Raw genomic sequence first — 13,496 nt, forward strand, 5'->3', positions numbered from 1 at the left:
CTGCTAGAGAATTTTACCATTTCTGGTTTAAGCACCCGAAGAGCATATTTTGCATCTGCATACTTCCCTTGGGCCATTACCAACAATTATTTTACCATCTCTGCTAACCTGGTGATCACAAAACTGATAAGTGAAATCTTTAATTTTTCAAATTAAAATATTGATGAAGGAAAGGTTTCTCATTTAACAGGAACTGGTACTTTCTAAAAGAAAAGCATTATGGTGACCTTGGGACAAGGAATCACCTCATAATTTGTAAAGCTCAGTATAAATTTCAGTGCTTCTTGTATATTTTTAAAAGATAGCTATCTTCCCACATAGTGGGAAGACTGCACAGCCTGTCAGTGCTGATTTCAGAAATATCATTCTGATTTTAAAGTGTTTCTCTGCTCTTCTGCACCATGCTGGCACATTTAGAATTCACATCTGCTGACACAGGAAAGAAAGGAACTGATGTAATTATAACTAGAGAAGCCATTTAGCAGACTCCTCTTTCAGCGTTCTTGAGACCTTAGCAGACGAGAAGAAAAGGCGACTGTTCGTGCAGCTGTAAGCTGGCTGCTGAAACCGGAGGAACGTGCACGGTACCCGGGGGAGCTGCAGCTCATGGGAGCCCAGTTCTGGCCCCAGAGGGGTCTGGGGCTCTCAGTTTCTCCACCACGACTTCTCAGCCAGAACGGATCCCAGAGGATCATCATACTGAACTAAACCATAAATTAGAAACAAGAAAACAACGGGCAAAATACGAGTTTTTTAAATATCCTGATGCAATAATAACATAATAAGACCTGCCATGTAATTCCAAAGTGCCTCTGCTGCTGTCAACTCTGCACCTGCCCTTTGGGTGGCTGGCTCAGACTGGGAGAATAATTATTCCACAGGTGTGGAAGTTTGAACCAGGGTTAGGCAGAGAATGTGCTTGAGGGCCTATTGTAGGAACCAGGTACCTTAAGAATACTTATTTGCTCTGTTAAATCTTGAAAAAATTCTCCAGAATAAGGAGGTCCCTATGAGCCAGGAGGCAAAAATACACTGTCATGTTTCAAATCATGGGTTCTGCCAAGGGCAACTTAATCATTACACAGCTTTACAGATGTGCTGGGAATTTCTGCATCACTGTGTGTAAATGATTTGGGTTTTTTTTCTCTTACAGGTAATGCAAATTACTTTCACTACACGAAGCAAGGTGGGAGCCCTGTGATTGATGGTGTCGATGATGCTAAGGAAATGGTAAACACCAGGCAGGCCTGCACTTTGCTAGGTAATTAGTAAAACACAGTCATATCCCAAATCTGATATACTAGCAAGTGTTTCCTACATTGTTCATGTATATTTTCTTCATACTCCGTTGTGTTTAAAAATAGGGGAGTTTGATAACCTTTGGGACTGAGATACTTCTGTTGCATTAAGAAGGTACTTAAATTGCAGTGGAATCACATGTCTAGTGTAGAAGAAGGATGCGTTATATGAACATAAATAGTAGATTCCCTTGGGGCAGCATATATAGTGTTGGAGGTCACTCACAAAGCACTTTGCAACAGCAAATTAAACAATTAATGTTGATGGATTTTTTTTTTGCATCTGATCGTAAAATGTTTTTAATAGAAGTGGAGCCAAGCAGTATTGTCAAATACTAAAATATCTGAAAAAAGCACACAGCAGTTACCATTTTTCTCAATACAGTTTTTAATCAACTACAGTTCGTGGTTCTTTATGTCTCTCTCCATTCAAAATGTTTTATTCATCATTTTTCAGGGATTAGTGATTCCTACCAGATGGGAATTTTTCGAATCCTTGCTGGCATCCTTCACTTGGGCAATGTGGAGTTTGTGTCTCGGGATTCTGACAGCTGCACTGTTCCTGTGAGTAGTGGATGAGCTGAAGTCCATAGTTTCTACTGTGACAATTCTGCCTTCTGCTTGTTTGCAGGGATCTCTTCTGAAAAAGAGTAACAGTGTAACAGCACAAGCAATGTGTTTATTTGTAATATGGTAAAATTTTCACAGTGCTTTTTGTGGGTGGATTCATTTTTCTCAGTTTAGAGGCTTTAGACAGTACTCTCTGTATTATAACAGTGGCTGCCTTAATTTTGTTTCAAAACTCTAATTGATCTGTCCTATAAAAGTCTGTCAGACAGGCTAGCTTTGAAGTCCTGAGCAGGTGTCTGGATCTTTACATTCCTACATTAATACGTTCCCTACCCATAGCAAATGCTTTGCAGGATGTGGGGGGTTTTTTTGATGTTAATTGCCAAAATGGCCTAAATAATTGCAAAGCAAATGCTTCGCAGAGTCCTCTGGGATGTCTAGACATGAGCATAGGATATACAGACATTATTTGTGTGACTCATCTAAGTGTCGTGGTTTTATCAGTCCATTTTTACCTTTATGGAGGTCAGTGATGAGGACTGCATAGTCTGCTCTGAAAAAAAAACCCTCATTCAGTGAGGACCAAGGCTTCCTGCTGGAGTCCATAGTCTGGAGATGAGAAACAAAAAAGATCTGGCTTGTAAGTCTTCTCATCCTTGGATTCCCAAGTGGGCAGTTTCTCCTTTTACCTTTCCTTGAATGTCTTCTGCTGCACTACACAGCCTTCATCTTTCTGTCTTTTCAAGTAGTAGCAACAGTTGCAGGGTTTTTTCTCATTTTACTATCAGTTGCTTTCTGAAGAATCTGCAGGAGCAGCTTCTGGAGCTGAGGCGACAGGTCCTTTGTTGGGCCACAGTTGATCAGTGTGCCAGACCTGATGCTGTCTGTCCGTGGGATCTCGCGGATAGCTGCTGTGAAACCGCAGCAGTCGTCTGGCTTTGTGGTGTCCCCTAAGAAGGTTTTCACTACAACATTTAATCATCACATATAGAAAGCTGATGAGCCCCAGGACACGATGAGCTAGCCTATGTTCTAATGGGTATCTCAAGACAGGAATCCCACTGAACGAGCTAGTATGAACCTGCAAGTTCCTGTGCAATCCGATCCTGATGTGGTGAATATCTAGCAGAGGGAGGAATTAACTGGATTTTGGAGGTGTGACAGCACTGCCATGGGACCTGTATTCTGTAAGGGCTGGAAGGAGCCCCAGAGAGGTCAGAAGGATGTGGAAACAGAAAGATAAAGCTGATGTACCTGAAGCTACTGGACATGTAGTAACGGTCCCCTGTAATCTGTCCTTGTCGGGACACTGCTTGTCAGCGTGCCGGCGAGCCACTGGGTGCAAAGTGGACATGATGAGGATGTGGTGTTGAGGAGTTCCATAGAAGGAGGACCTGTCTGTCCTTGATTTCTAGCCATCGGTTTGCTTATTAGTTGTGGGGTGTAGTATCTTAACTCATTGAGCGGTAAACTCACTGCACTGATTTTTATGCATAAATCTTATATACCCATCTCAATGTGCAAGCCTTGATTGTTGATTTTACCCAGTTAAACAAAGGTAATTTTTTGCACTTGTACAGTCTAATTTGAGAGTTAGCATCATTTGCGTGTCCCAGTCTCTTAAAAGTTTGTCTCCAGAATTCACTGAGAAAATGCTGTGTTAAATACTGAGGCCAGAGCACTAGAGCCCTTCCACACTTCTTCCTCTCTGTTCTTGGCTTGGGCTGCGATGGCCCATTGCCTGTCACTCGTGCCGTGGGTGTATGTGAAGAGATGAGAGCACCGCTCAGGAGCTGGCACCCATTCTGTCCCCAGCACACAGCTAGTGTCCTGTCCTCTGTGTCTCTCTAGCTTCTTCACTCAAAACTGAGACAGTTAGTTGTAAGAATTCAAAATATAAGGTCCATCCCCACGAAGCTAGGTGATGCATTTTTGTGAAGGTTACAGGTTCCTTGTGTGGGGCTTTTTGGTGAACACAAGTATAGTAAAATGCCTTCAGGAAAACTGTGATTCACTAATTGGCTTCAGCGATGTGAATGTGATAAGTGGGTGGGGAACTTGTTATGTTTTGAAGGAGGAAGAGCTGAGGAAGCTGTTGTTGGTGCTTGTTGCTGGATCACTGCAGGCAGCTGGTTCTTCTGATTACGCAACTGCATGTGTGCTCTTGGTAGTGCTGTTTCAGGATCTAATGAGATTGTTTTTATTAGCCAAAGCATGAACCCCTCACCATCTTCTGCGACCTCATGGGTGTGGAGTATGAAGAGATGGCCCACTGGCTTTGCCATAGGAAGCTCGCAACTGCCACCGAAACCTACATCAAGCCAATTTCTAAACTTCATGCCATCAATGCCAGAGACGCACTTGCCAAACATATCTATGCTAATCTCTTTAACTGGATTGTAGATCATGTGAACAAAGCCCTTCATGCTACTGTAAAACAGCATTCTTTCATTGGAGTGTTGGACATTTATGGGTGAGTCTTTTTGTCAGAGATATGACACCTCTTACGTAATTATCTTACTGCAAAGCACCTTTGTCTTTATCACGCAGGGCTGTGTGGATTACACAAAACAAAACGCCCTTAGCAGCTGCTCGTTCCAGCTGAAGGAAGTAGGCCTTTAGTTTTGACATGTTATCTAAGATCTTTATCTTCAACTTTCAGGTTTGACATTTATAGTAGGATTTCAAATTTTTGCTGTTGGTAGTTCCTTTGTGTATTGCACTGGGGAAAGTGACAAGCGAACTGTCATCTCGTGGTTCCTTCAGGGAGGCACTTTTAGAGAGGACAAAGACAACTAACGTGCTCTCCAGGAATACCAATCCCTTCCCCATCTTCCTTGTCCCTGCCTAAAGAGGGAACATCTCTGAATTGCCCTTGTACTGCAACTTGATATTTCTCTGTGTGCTCCGTTGCTTGATTGTGGTTGTTTGTACATGGAATAATGCAATGAATTTGGCTAGTGGGAGGAAATTTAAAATTATGGGGTCCTTTAATCTGTTTTTTTAACTGCACTAGTAATTTTGACTATCTGCATATTTTAGATTTGAGACATTCGAAATCAACAGTTTTGAACAGTTTTGTATCAACTATGCCAACGAAAAACTGCAGCAGCAGTTCAATATGGTAAGTAGGAAATGACTGGCATTTCCTCTTCCCTTTCCAGCCAAGTCCATTCTGCTAATTGGGTCCCCAGCGGTTACAATGAATTCCTTCAGTCTATTAACCAGCTGTCCTGGCCGTGGGCCTTGGGGGATGGGGGAAGATCGACTATCTCCTCGAAATAGATTTTATGACTAACTGCTGCTCTGGGATTATTTGAAATTCCGATTACACTAACAATTATAAGACAGAAGCAGCACTTGGCAGTTAAGACCCTGAGATCGCCTGTCAGTGAGACACTGTGTGGCTGAAGCTGGGGTTAGCGGTGTCTCCGTAGCCTCCACGGGCAGCAGAGAGCAGGGCTTTGCTGCGGGAAAACTGCCGCCCACCCTTCCTCTCCCAGCGCAACTGGCATCATGTTTTGAGTTTTCAGCCACATGCTCAAGTTGCTGACTGACGTGTGTGGCAAGAGATGCCTCTTCCTCCTCCTCCAGAAAGATCACGATTCTCTCTCTCTCCCCTCAGCCTTAGTGACGTTTGCAATTACATATCTTACCTGCATAATGATGAGGCAAGTTATTTCTGCCAGGTCTGTTGCTAGGCTCTGCTGCAGCACGGAAACAGCTCTGAGCTCTCTTGACGAGCGTTACCTCCACGGCAGCGTGTGCTTACAGGACTGGATCCCCCACGCCGATGTTCAGGGGCACATGCGGGGCAGTAAGCCAGGGGCTGAGGCGGAGGCTGGGCTTGCCAGCCCCGGCATGTCCCTTCCGTGCCATAGTGCCACAGCTGGCTTTGACTCCCTCAGCAGGATGTCGTACCTGCTAAGCGCAAGGTATCTCAGAGTTTTCTCAGCTCTGCAGCAAAAATCTAGTCGCTGTAAGCATTGTAAAGGTTCGCTGCTTTGGTAAAGATCACTGTCCCTGTGCTGCCTTCCCTCTCACATGAAGGATGGGGTGACGGGGATTTTGTGTTGGTGCCCCGCCAAGCTGCCAAACCCAGCGCCAGTGGGCATGGGCCCATTGGGCTGCCATGCAGGTACATGGGGTGGAAGCTGTTTTAAATTTGAGCCCGGCGTCTGTGGTGGCAGCCGGCCAGCCTTCATGTGCCACCTGGGGCAGCTCGGGGACTGACCGGCCGAGGCCGGGCAGCTCGGGGACCGACCAGCTGCCATTTGCCTCCCCACAGCCTGCGCCCGGCCACCCTTCCTCTGCCCGGCCACCCTTCCTCTGCCCAGCCACCCCCAGCCCCTCAGGAAAATCAGGTCTGAAGACATTTTTCACCACGTAATTGCTAATTCCTTTACCGTGGAGAAGTGGTTTTAGGTTTTCTTTCAGGACTTAGGTTGGATATGACTCGCCAATAAAATGCTACCATTGGCTTTCCTGTCAGGAATTAACTTGGCGTGTAAGGCGGCCGTTAAGCGGTGGGGTGGGAATGGCTCCCGCGGGCACCGTTAAGGAGCGCCGCTTCAGAACGGATGGCGTTAAGCTAATGAAATAAACGGGATCAACCGCTTTGTCAGGGCGGCCAGAGAGCTGCGAGCTTGTCCTGAGCTCAGGGCAGCTGAGGCCAGCGCCATGAACACGGGTGCTGGTGGCGGCCCTGCCCGCAGCCCGGCGTCCTGCTGCCAGCTGCTCTGCTGCCCAGCGCTTCAAATGGGAGATAAAACGTCATCTAAAATAACCGGAGTCAGCAGTCTTTTTGTTTTTAAAAAGGGCGCTTGTGCTATTAAGACTACAGTTTACCTGTTTAATATCTTATGATCTTTTTTTTCCTGAAGTTTTAATTCATCTCCTATGCACATTTCATTAAAGCTGTGCAGGTTTTTTGTGATAATATTTTTGAATAAATATACAACTGCATCATTATTGATCTGTGTACTTGGTGAATCTTTCACAAAGTTTTGCTTAAAGGATTTCTTATGCTAATATTCCTAGAGTCATTCTTGCAGGTTTTTGCTGAAGAGTAGATTTTAATGCAATGCGTCATCTTAGAAAAAAATCAGCAGCCATTTAAGAGAAAGTGGAGCTCTGTTCTTTCACAGGGAAACACAAAAGTATCTATAGTGAAATTTTACTCGGAATAGAGCAGTACTCATAACTCAAAATCATAAATGTATAGCACCTCCCACTTTATAAGTTGCTGTTCTTGCACTTGTGGCTTTTTCTGGGGTTTGTGGTGATTTTGTATTGTAAGAGAAAAGAGCTTATAGTAATTGTGGGACCATATAGTAAAAATATATGAAAAAATATACCTTATTTGCAGACAATATGGATGAGTGCTTTAATTTAGTCTGTTGGTTTTAGGCCAGGAAAAAGAGTTAGTTTATTTTTCATACACTTACGTGTTAAAGGGTTTATTCAGTTGAACTAGTGTACCACTTGACAGCCTGGATTAAGGTGCCAAGATGAATTCAAGTGAGAGTTTGATGTATTTATTCTGCATTTTATTTCACAGAAAACTGTTTTCTTTTTGCCCTGTAGCATGTCTTTAAGCTGGAACAAGAAGAATATATGAAGGAACAAATACCCTGGACCTTGATTGATTTCTATGACAATCAGCCTTGCATCAACCTCATTGAGGCCAAAATGGGAGTTCTGGATCTGCTGGATGAGGAGTGCAAGGTGTGTGCTCAAGGGCTTTCATAGAGAGAGAGGTCATCACCTGTCCTGCTTCTGGGGTCTCACAGGGAAAAGTCATCGGCATACAGCCATCACTTTGACACTGCCATTTGAAAGGATTTGGAGAACATACAAACAGAATTGGCAATTACAGGAGGAGAAAAAATAAGTTTAGTCATGCTTTTTTTCCCCCTTGTCTCCATCATGTGTCTGTATCTGTTTCTGGGTCTCTGATCAACCTTTGTTTTAACTCTGGCAACTTTCTCAAATGTAGCAAGTGAAGTCTTTGGTCCTGTCAGATTTCTTCAAATTGCCTCTTGCTTGGTGTCTCACCTTTTGTCTTTTATCTTAGTTAAGTTTATGCCAAGCTGTGTACAGGGGATGCCATGTTGCCATGTGATGTCTCCTTCAGGGGAAACCCAGCTTGGGGTTCTCGTGTATCACAAAGCATCACAAACAATCTCTAATGGTGTTGTATGAGTTCTGATCTGCTGAGTTGCTGCTCGGTCAGATAGCGTTCCTCTTGGATCCCTGCCTTCAGGTGTGTGACATCGGCAGCGTTTTTAGCGTCATATGTATCACAGAACAGCTACACCTGCTGGGCTGCACCCAGTGCAGGGTGTTAGAAAGGCAAGTGTGCAGCTGGTTACTGGCTTCCTTGCTTATGGCAGTGCTGGAAATCTGAGGAGTTGGAGCTTGGAAGCGGACCACAAAGTGTTGTCCCCCCTTTTCTTAGTTTCTTTTGCTACTGGAGAGTTTTCAAGACATTTTAAATGACTGTGTTTTCTCTTCCATAGATGCCAAAAGGCTCGGATGACACTTGGGCCCAAAAACTGTACAATACTCATTTGAATAAATGTACCCTTTTTGAAAAACCACGTTTATCAAATAAAGCTTTTATCATCAAGCACTTTGCTGACAAGGTAAGGACTTTTTCTGCAGTACTCTTTCCATGACTAATGTTCCTGAGCACATGAGCGGGAGGGGATCCCGGGGTGGGCGGCTGTTGCAGGCAGTGACTGGGCAGCAGCATTCCTGGCTCTTCTTGGCTTCTTGCAAAATGTGTGCCTGCCTGTGCAGCCGATCAGGAGAAGAAAGTTGACCTGGCAGCTGTGCAGAACCAGGAACACAAACAAGAGCTTCTGACTCCTGTCACACGCTGTAACCACTAACCATTGTTTTTCAAAACATGACAGCTTAGTGTATTTTCAATTCACAGCGTAATTGCATCGATTCCAGTTATGCTCTGGAAATACACAAAAGAGAAAATCATACATCTTACTGTAGTTTTAGCTAAAGAGCAACACCAAAATATGTTGGTTTTGCTGCCATCCTAATGTGCAAAAGGAGAGAGGTTCACACACCCTTCTTATCGCTGGGGCAGGACGTGCTGCTCCCACCCCTGCCTCTGCTGGGCAGTGAACAGCTCTTTCTGGGAAGCTGGGCAAGGGGAAACTCAGTGGAGTGCATGCATTGTTCAGCTCCCACAATGCATCATCAAACTCAGCAACTCCTCAGGTTAAAATAAAATATTAAAAAATTCCATTTAAGGTAATTGTCCCGCTAAACAAGGAAGCTGCCTCAGAATATTGTTGGCCTTGTCAAAAAAAGTTTGGAGAAGCTTGGGAATTCTTATCTGTATGTGCTGATGGGGGAGTTGGAAGCCTTTATTTGCCTCGATTTGATTTCTCCCCGCTTCTTGCATTTATGCATAGGAAAGGAGTCGTGTTCTTGTTGCATTTATTGTTACCTTAATAGAAGCAGCAAGAACACCTCTTTAACAATTTAAATTCATGAGTTCTGCTTTATTTGGTGCATGTGAGAACAAGAAGGATTTAATTAATATTTCCTATACTGTTCATTAGGCTAAACTTTCATATTTGAAAACAAGGCTTTCCTTGCCTAGTCTGAGCAGTGAGGGCTGAGGAAAGCTGAAAGTAGCTCCAAGGCAGGTACCGGCAGAGCTGCGAGCTCAGGTGCGTGTCTGTGCGAAGCATTCTGTGCTCTCCTGTGTGCTTACGCGAATGCACACAGACATCTTGAAGGAAAAAATAAGCTATAGCTGGCAGGTTGGTAACCTCTGTGCCTGATGTTTTTCCTGGGAGAAGGCAGAGATTCTGCTGCCCTCTCGTGGCATCATCTCCCGCGGCAAGAACATCAGTGGTACCCCAGGTGATGTTCAGTGGGGGAAGATCCTCTGCCTTCTTCCCCACTAGGAATTTTTTGAAATGTTTTGCAGCTCTGGGTGTAGTGTTGTTGTGTCAGCACCGCTACATGGCGATACTGAAAGAGGGGCCGCTGATAGTCGGTCTAGCTGCTCAGAAAGAACAAAATTGCTGTAAAGATCTGCTCTTGTATTTTATAGTCTGCACTTCTGCTGACATGAGATTGAAGAGTTAGCATGCTTACATTAATTAATATCGAATTCTAAGCTGTAGACTTTTGACAGTAGTTTTTGGGTTTTCTTCAGCATTGAATTAGGACAGTGGAATAAATAATATGTTTTTATCTGATGCTCTGGCTGTTCTTTGGTCCAGGAGACACTGTGGCCCTGTGATAAAGGATCGTTATGTATTGTCACAACATTCAGACTTTTCATTGCTTCTGATAAAAATAGTCTTTCTGAGTACAAATGAGGCATTTTCATGAAAAGCTGCAGGCAGATCTACTTATTGCCTCTCAGCTGATGAGGTGAGAGGAGGTATTTTGTTCTCAGTTGCATCTGGATTTCATGCAATTTTGCAGCCCTGATAACTTCAGTGAAGGAGATGCTCAACACATTTCGATTCTTCACCTTTACAGAAACCATTCAATCATGCTGACTTACACAAGCATCTCTCAGCAGTGAAATACATCTGGTATAATGCAACAACAGTATTCATGTCTATATATTTTAATATTTTACATTTTACTGAAAAGCACTCTCTTTGAGGAAAATCTATACTTAACAAAGATGCACTTGGGAGCTGATATTTTCAACATCCACAAGAATTATCTGTTTTAAATGTGAATGTTACAGCTGGTGAATTCTATGTAAAATATTCTTATTAAATGCTTTGAATACTCACTTTTTTGTAAAATGATGGCTTTCAGGTGGAATATCAATGTGAAGGCTTTTTGGAAAAGAATAAAGACACAGTTTATGAAGAACAAATTAAGGTCCTAAAATCAAGTAAGGTTAGTATAAGGATTTTTCTTTTTTCTTCTTTTGGAGCTGTGGATCCTCAAATTAAGGGCCATACAAAATTTCTCAGAAGCCTAGGAAATATTTCACCCTTAGTATAAGATCGACTGAAATTGAACCTAGTTTGCATTTTACTTGGCTATCTGTATGAAATGAGAAAGTCTTGAAGCCTAATTTTGCTTCATGTAAGATCAGTCTGTATTTAGCCACTGATTTCACTGTTTGTTGTGTTGTGTGTTGTTGTTGTTGTTGTTTGTTGATTTGGTGGGGGTTTTGTGTTTGTTTGGGTTTTTTAATTTTGTTTTGTCTTACTTTTCACAAAACTTTGCTATATTTTCTGTAAAGGCATCAAGAACTTTGAATATACTATAGTAGTATAAAAAGGCTTAAACAGTTAAGCCCTTAATTTTGTAATCTGGAAACAGAAGCTCCTTATTTATGGCCCTGATGAACAGAAAATTTCTGGAGGAAAGACAAGTTCTGCTCCTGAAGCAAAATGGAAGTGAAATGAAATATATAGACCCTAAGGACATGAACCAGAATTTATGGAGTCTTGCCATTTTTGATATCTATGAAAGAAAGATAACATCTGAATTGAAAAATACTGTGTGAAGGAATGTTATAGAACAGGCCTTCAGTGCCATCATCTGCTTTTTTTTTAATGGCAAAAATGCTGGTTGTGCTGTTCTGAAATGTAAAGGCAATTACCTTGACATTATGCTGTGATGGCTGTTGGGAATTTGCTGGCTCTAATGCCCCAGGAAGCTGAATAGCAAGTCCAGGCTATTTAAAATTATTATTCTATCAGGAAAAACAACATTTTTCTCTTCTGTTTCCATTCTGAGCAGATATATGAAGCTAAATGATTAAAACATGTGGTATAATGAAAACGCACAGCAGAGTTTCTACCGAGGGAAGTGCCGCGGTGGGTTGAGTGCGGCGCTTGCTGTGTGGGGGTGGCGGGTGCGTCCTGGGGAGCCGGGGGGGACCAGCCACCCGCGTGGCTGCGCAGGCTGTGCCGGGGGACGGAGCCCAGTGAGTGAGGGACCATGGGGACGTAGCCGCCCTAAGAGCACGACAGCAGCTCGGGCAGGCTTGGTAGGTTGAGTCAGTTCAGTCTAAACACTAAGAAGCAACATGGTTTTCCCCAATGCTAAATTTTACCAAAACCAGTGTTAAAAAAAAAAAAGAAATTCAACTGTGAAGAAAATAGATTTTCAAAAGAAGAACGGTTCATTTTTATTTTTCAGCAGGCCCTTTTTATTAGTAATTGTAGTGGGATTGCATTTCTGATTCTTTTTTTCGTTGTTGTTGTCCCTGTTTTCTGGGTTTGCTGTGTACGTTCAACAGAAGGTAATTCTAAACTGAATGCATCATCTGTCATCCTGCCCATGCACAGACTTTCACATACAGCTCGAATGCTTCTTTGCTCTCCAAAGTGCATGACACACACTTCTCTTGGCAGGCACTGTAGTGTTTAGCTGTTTGTTTTGGCATTCTCTATAAATCCACCCACAGGACCTCTTTGAACTAGTTCACTTTCCATGCATGTATCATGAAAGCAATACAACAGTCCTTCAGCTTTTATGCTCGCTACTGGCATGTTGTTAAAATCTTCTGTCATGGCTCTGTTTTGAAAGAAATGGTCTGTGAGATTGTTAGCAGCATGTCTGTTAAGTCATCTGGAAAAATTACAGGGAAAAAATGCTTGCTTGCTTGTTTTCTACTATGTGAATTATCTGCCCTTTGATCAGTGTTTTCCCTCTCTTTGAACACTCCTAGTGTTCTGTGAAACAAAGAAAATTCATCAAATACTAAAAACCAAAACCAAATGAGAACATCAATTCCCCCCCGTATGGATGATCTGGGCAGTGCTCTCCGGTTGCTGATCCCTGCTGCTGAAGGCCACACATTGCTCCTTCTTCTGCACGCAGTAACTGAGGCAGCGTCTATGAAAACGATGCCTTTGAATTGCACTTGCCCATTTTCACAGGCAGATTTTGCCAGGGTTGGAAAGAGGGAATGAGACTTATGTACCGATAGCTTAGAAGAGCTCGTCCATCCGCAGTCCAGACACGGGGAACCCCCTTCCCACCCCCACCCTGGTGTGTGAGAGCATCAGGAGTTTCAGACAAAGCATATTGCAATCAAATAAGTTTCTGTATGGGATGAAAAGACTTGGCTGTGTAGCTCCGGTGCCTGTGCACACCGACTCACTCTATCTGACTGCGGGCAGCTGGGTGAGTTAGTGGTGGCTCAACCGTCCTGAACAATTTGTTGAGTCAGCAGAAGGAGACGGGCTAAATCACCCTCTGGAAATTTAATTCTTCCACCAGCTACAGAGGTAATCTCAGGTGATCGTAGTCCTGATCTGGCAGTCAGGTTAAGGCTAAGCTGTGATACTCCTTTTGCAGTTCAGGAATTCAGGATACCTTTGTAGCATTCATAGTTGTTATATTATGCTGAAGTGCTGCACTAGATGTTATTGAGGAATGTTTGGTGCCTTCTGTGAGCCCATCCAGCCATTTTGTTGTGCAGCATGTTTCATTGGATATTGTGCATGCTCACCAAATTTTGTAAGGCAAAATCTATTTTTTTACTTTTTTAGGTTGTACTTAGCCCAAGCACTTTCTAGTACTGAAAATTGAATGCTCCTTTCTCTTTGGAGAAAATGCACAAATGCTAGATAAAAGATTATTCATTGACAGGTAGAGAAGTTC

General features: G+C 43.2%; 1 protein-coding gene across 1 annotated transcript in view; it reads left to right on the forward strand.

Moving 5' to 3' along the window:
- The window catches only part of MYO5A (myosin VA), a 98,102-nt gene that overhangs the window by 46,419 nt on the left and 38,187 nt on the right, over window positions 1–13,496 (forward strand). Inside the window, exons 8-14 of the mRNA XM_065641408.1 lie at window positions 1,154–1,261; window positions 1,756–1,862; window positions 4,076–4,341; window positions 4,911–4,992; window positions 7,455–7,595; window positions 8,390–8,515; window positions 10,686–10,769. Coding sequence (XP_065497480.1) covers window positions 1,154–1,261; window positions 1,756–1,862; window positions 4,076–4,341; window positions 4,911–4,992; window positions 7,455–7,595; window positions 8,390–8,515; window positions 10,686–10,769 — 914 coding nt within the window. The remainder of the gene's footprint in view (window positions 1–1,153; window positions 1,262–1,755; window positions 1,863–4,075; window positions 4,342–4,910; window positions 4,993–7,454; window positions 7,596–8,389; window positions 8,516–10,685; window positions 10,770–13,496) is intronic.

The sequence above is a fragment of the Caloenas nicobarica genome, chromosome 10, assembly GCF_036013445.1.
Source record: "Caloenas nicobarica isolate bCalNic1 chromosome 10, bCalNic1.hap1, whole genome shotgun sequence".
NCBI classification, from domain to species: domain Eukaryota; kingdom Metazoa; phylum Chordata; class Aves; order Columbiformes; family Columbidae; genus Caloenas; species Caloenas nicobarica.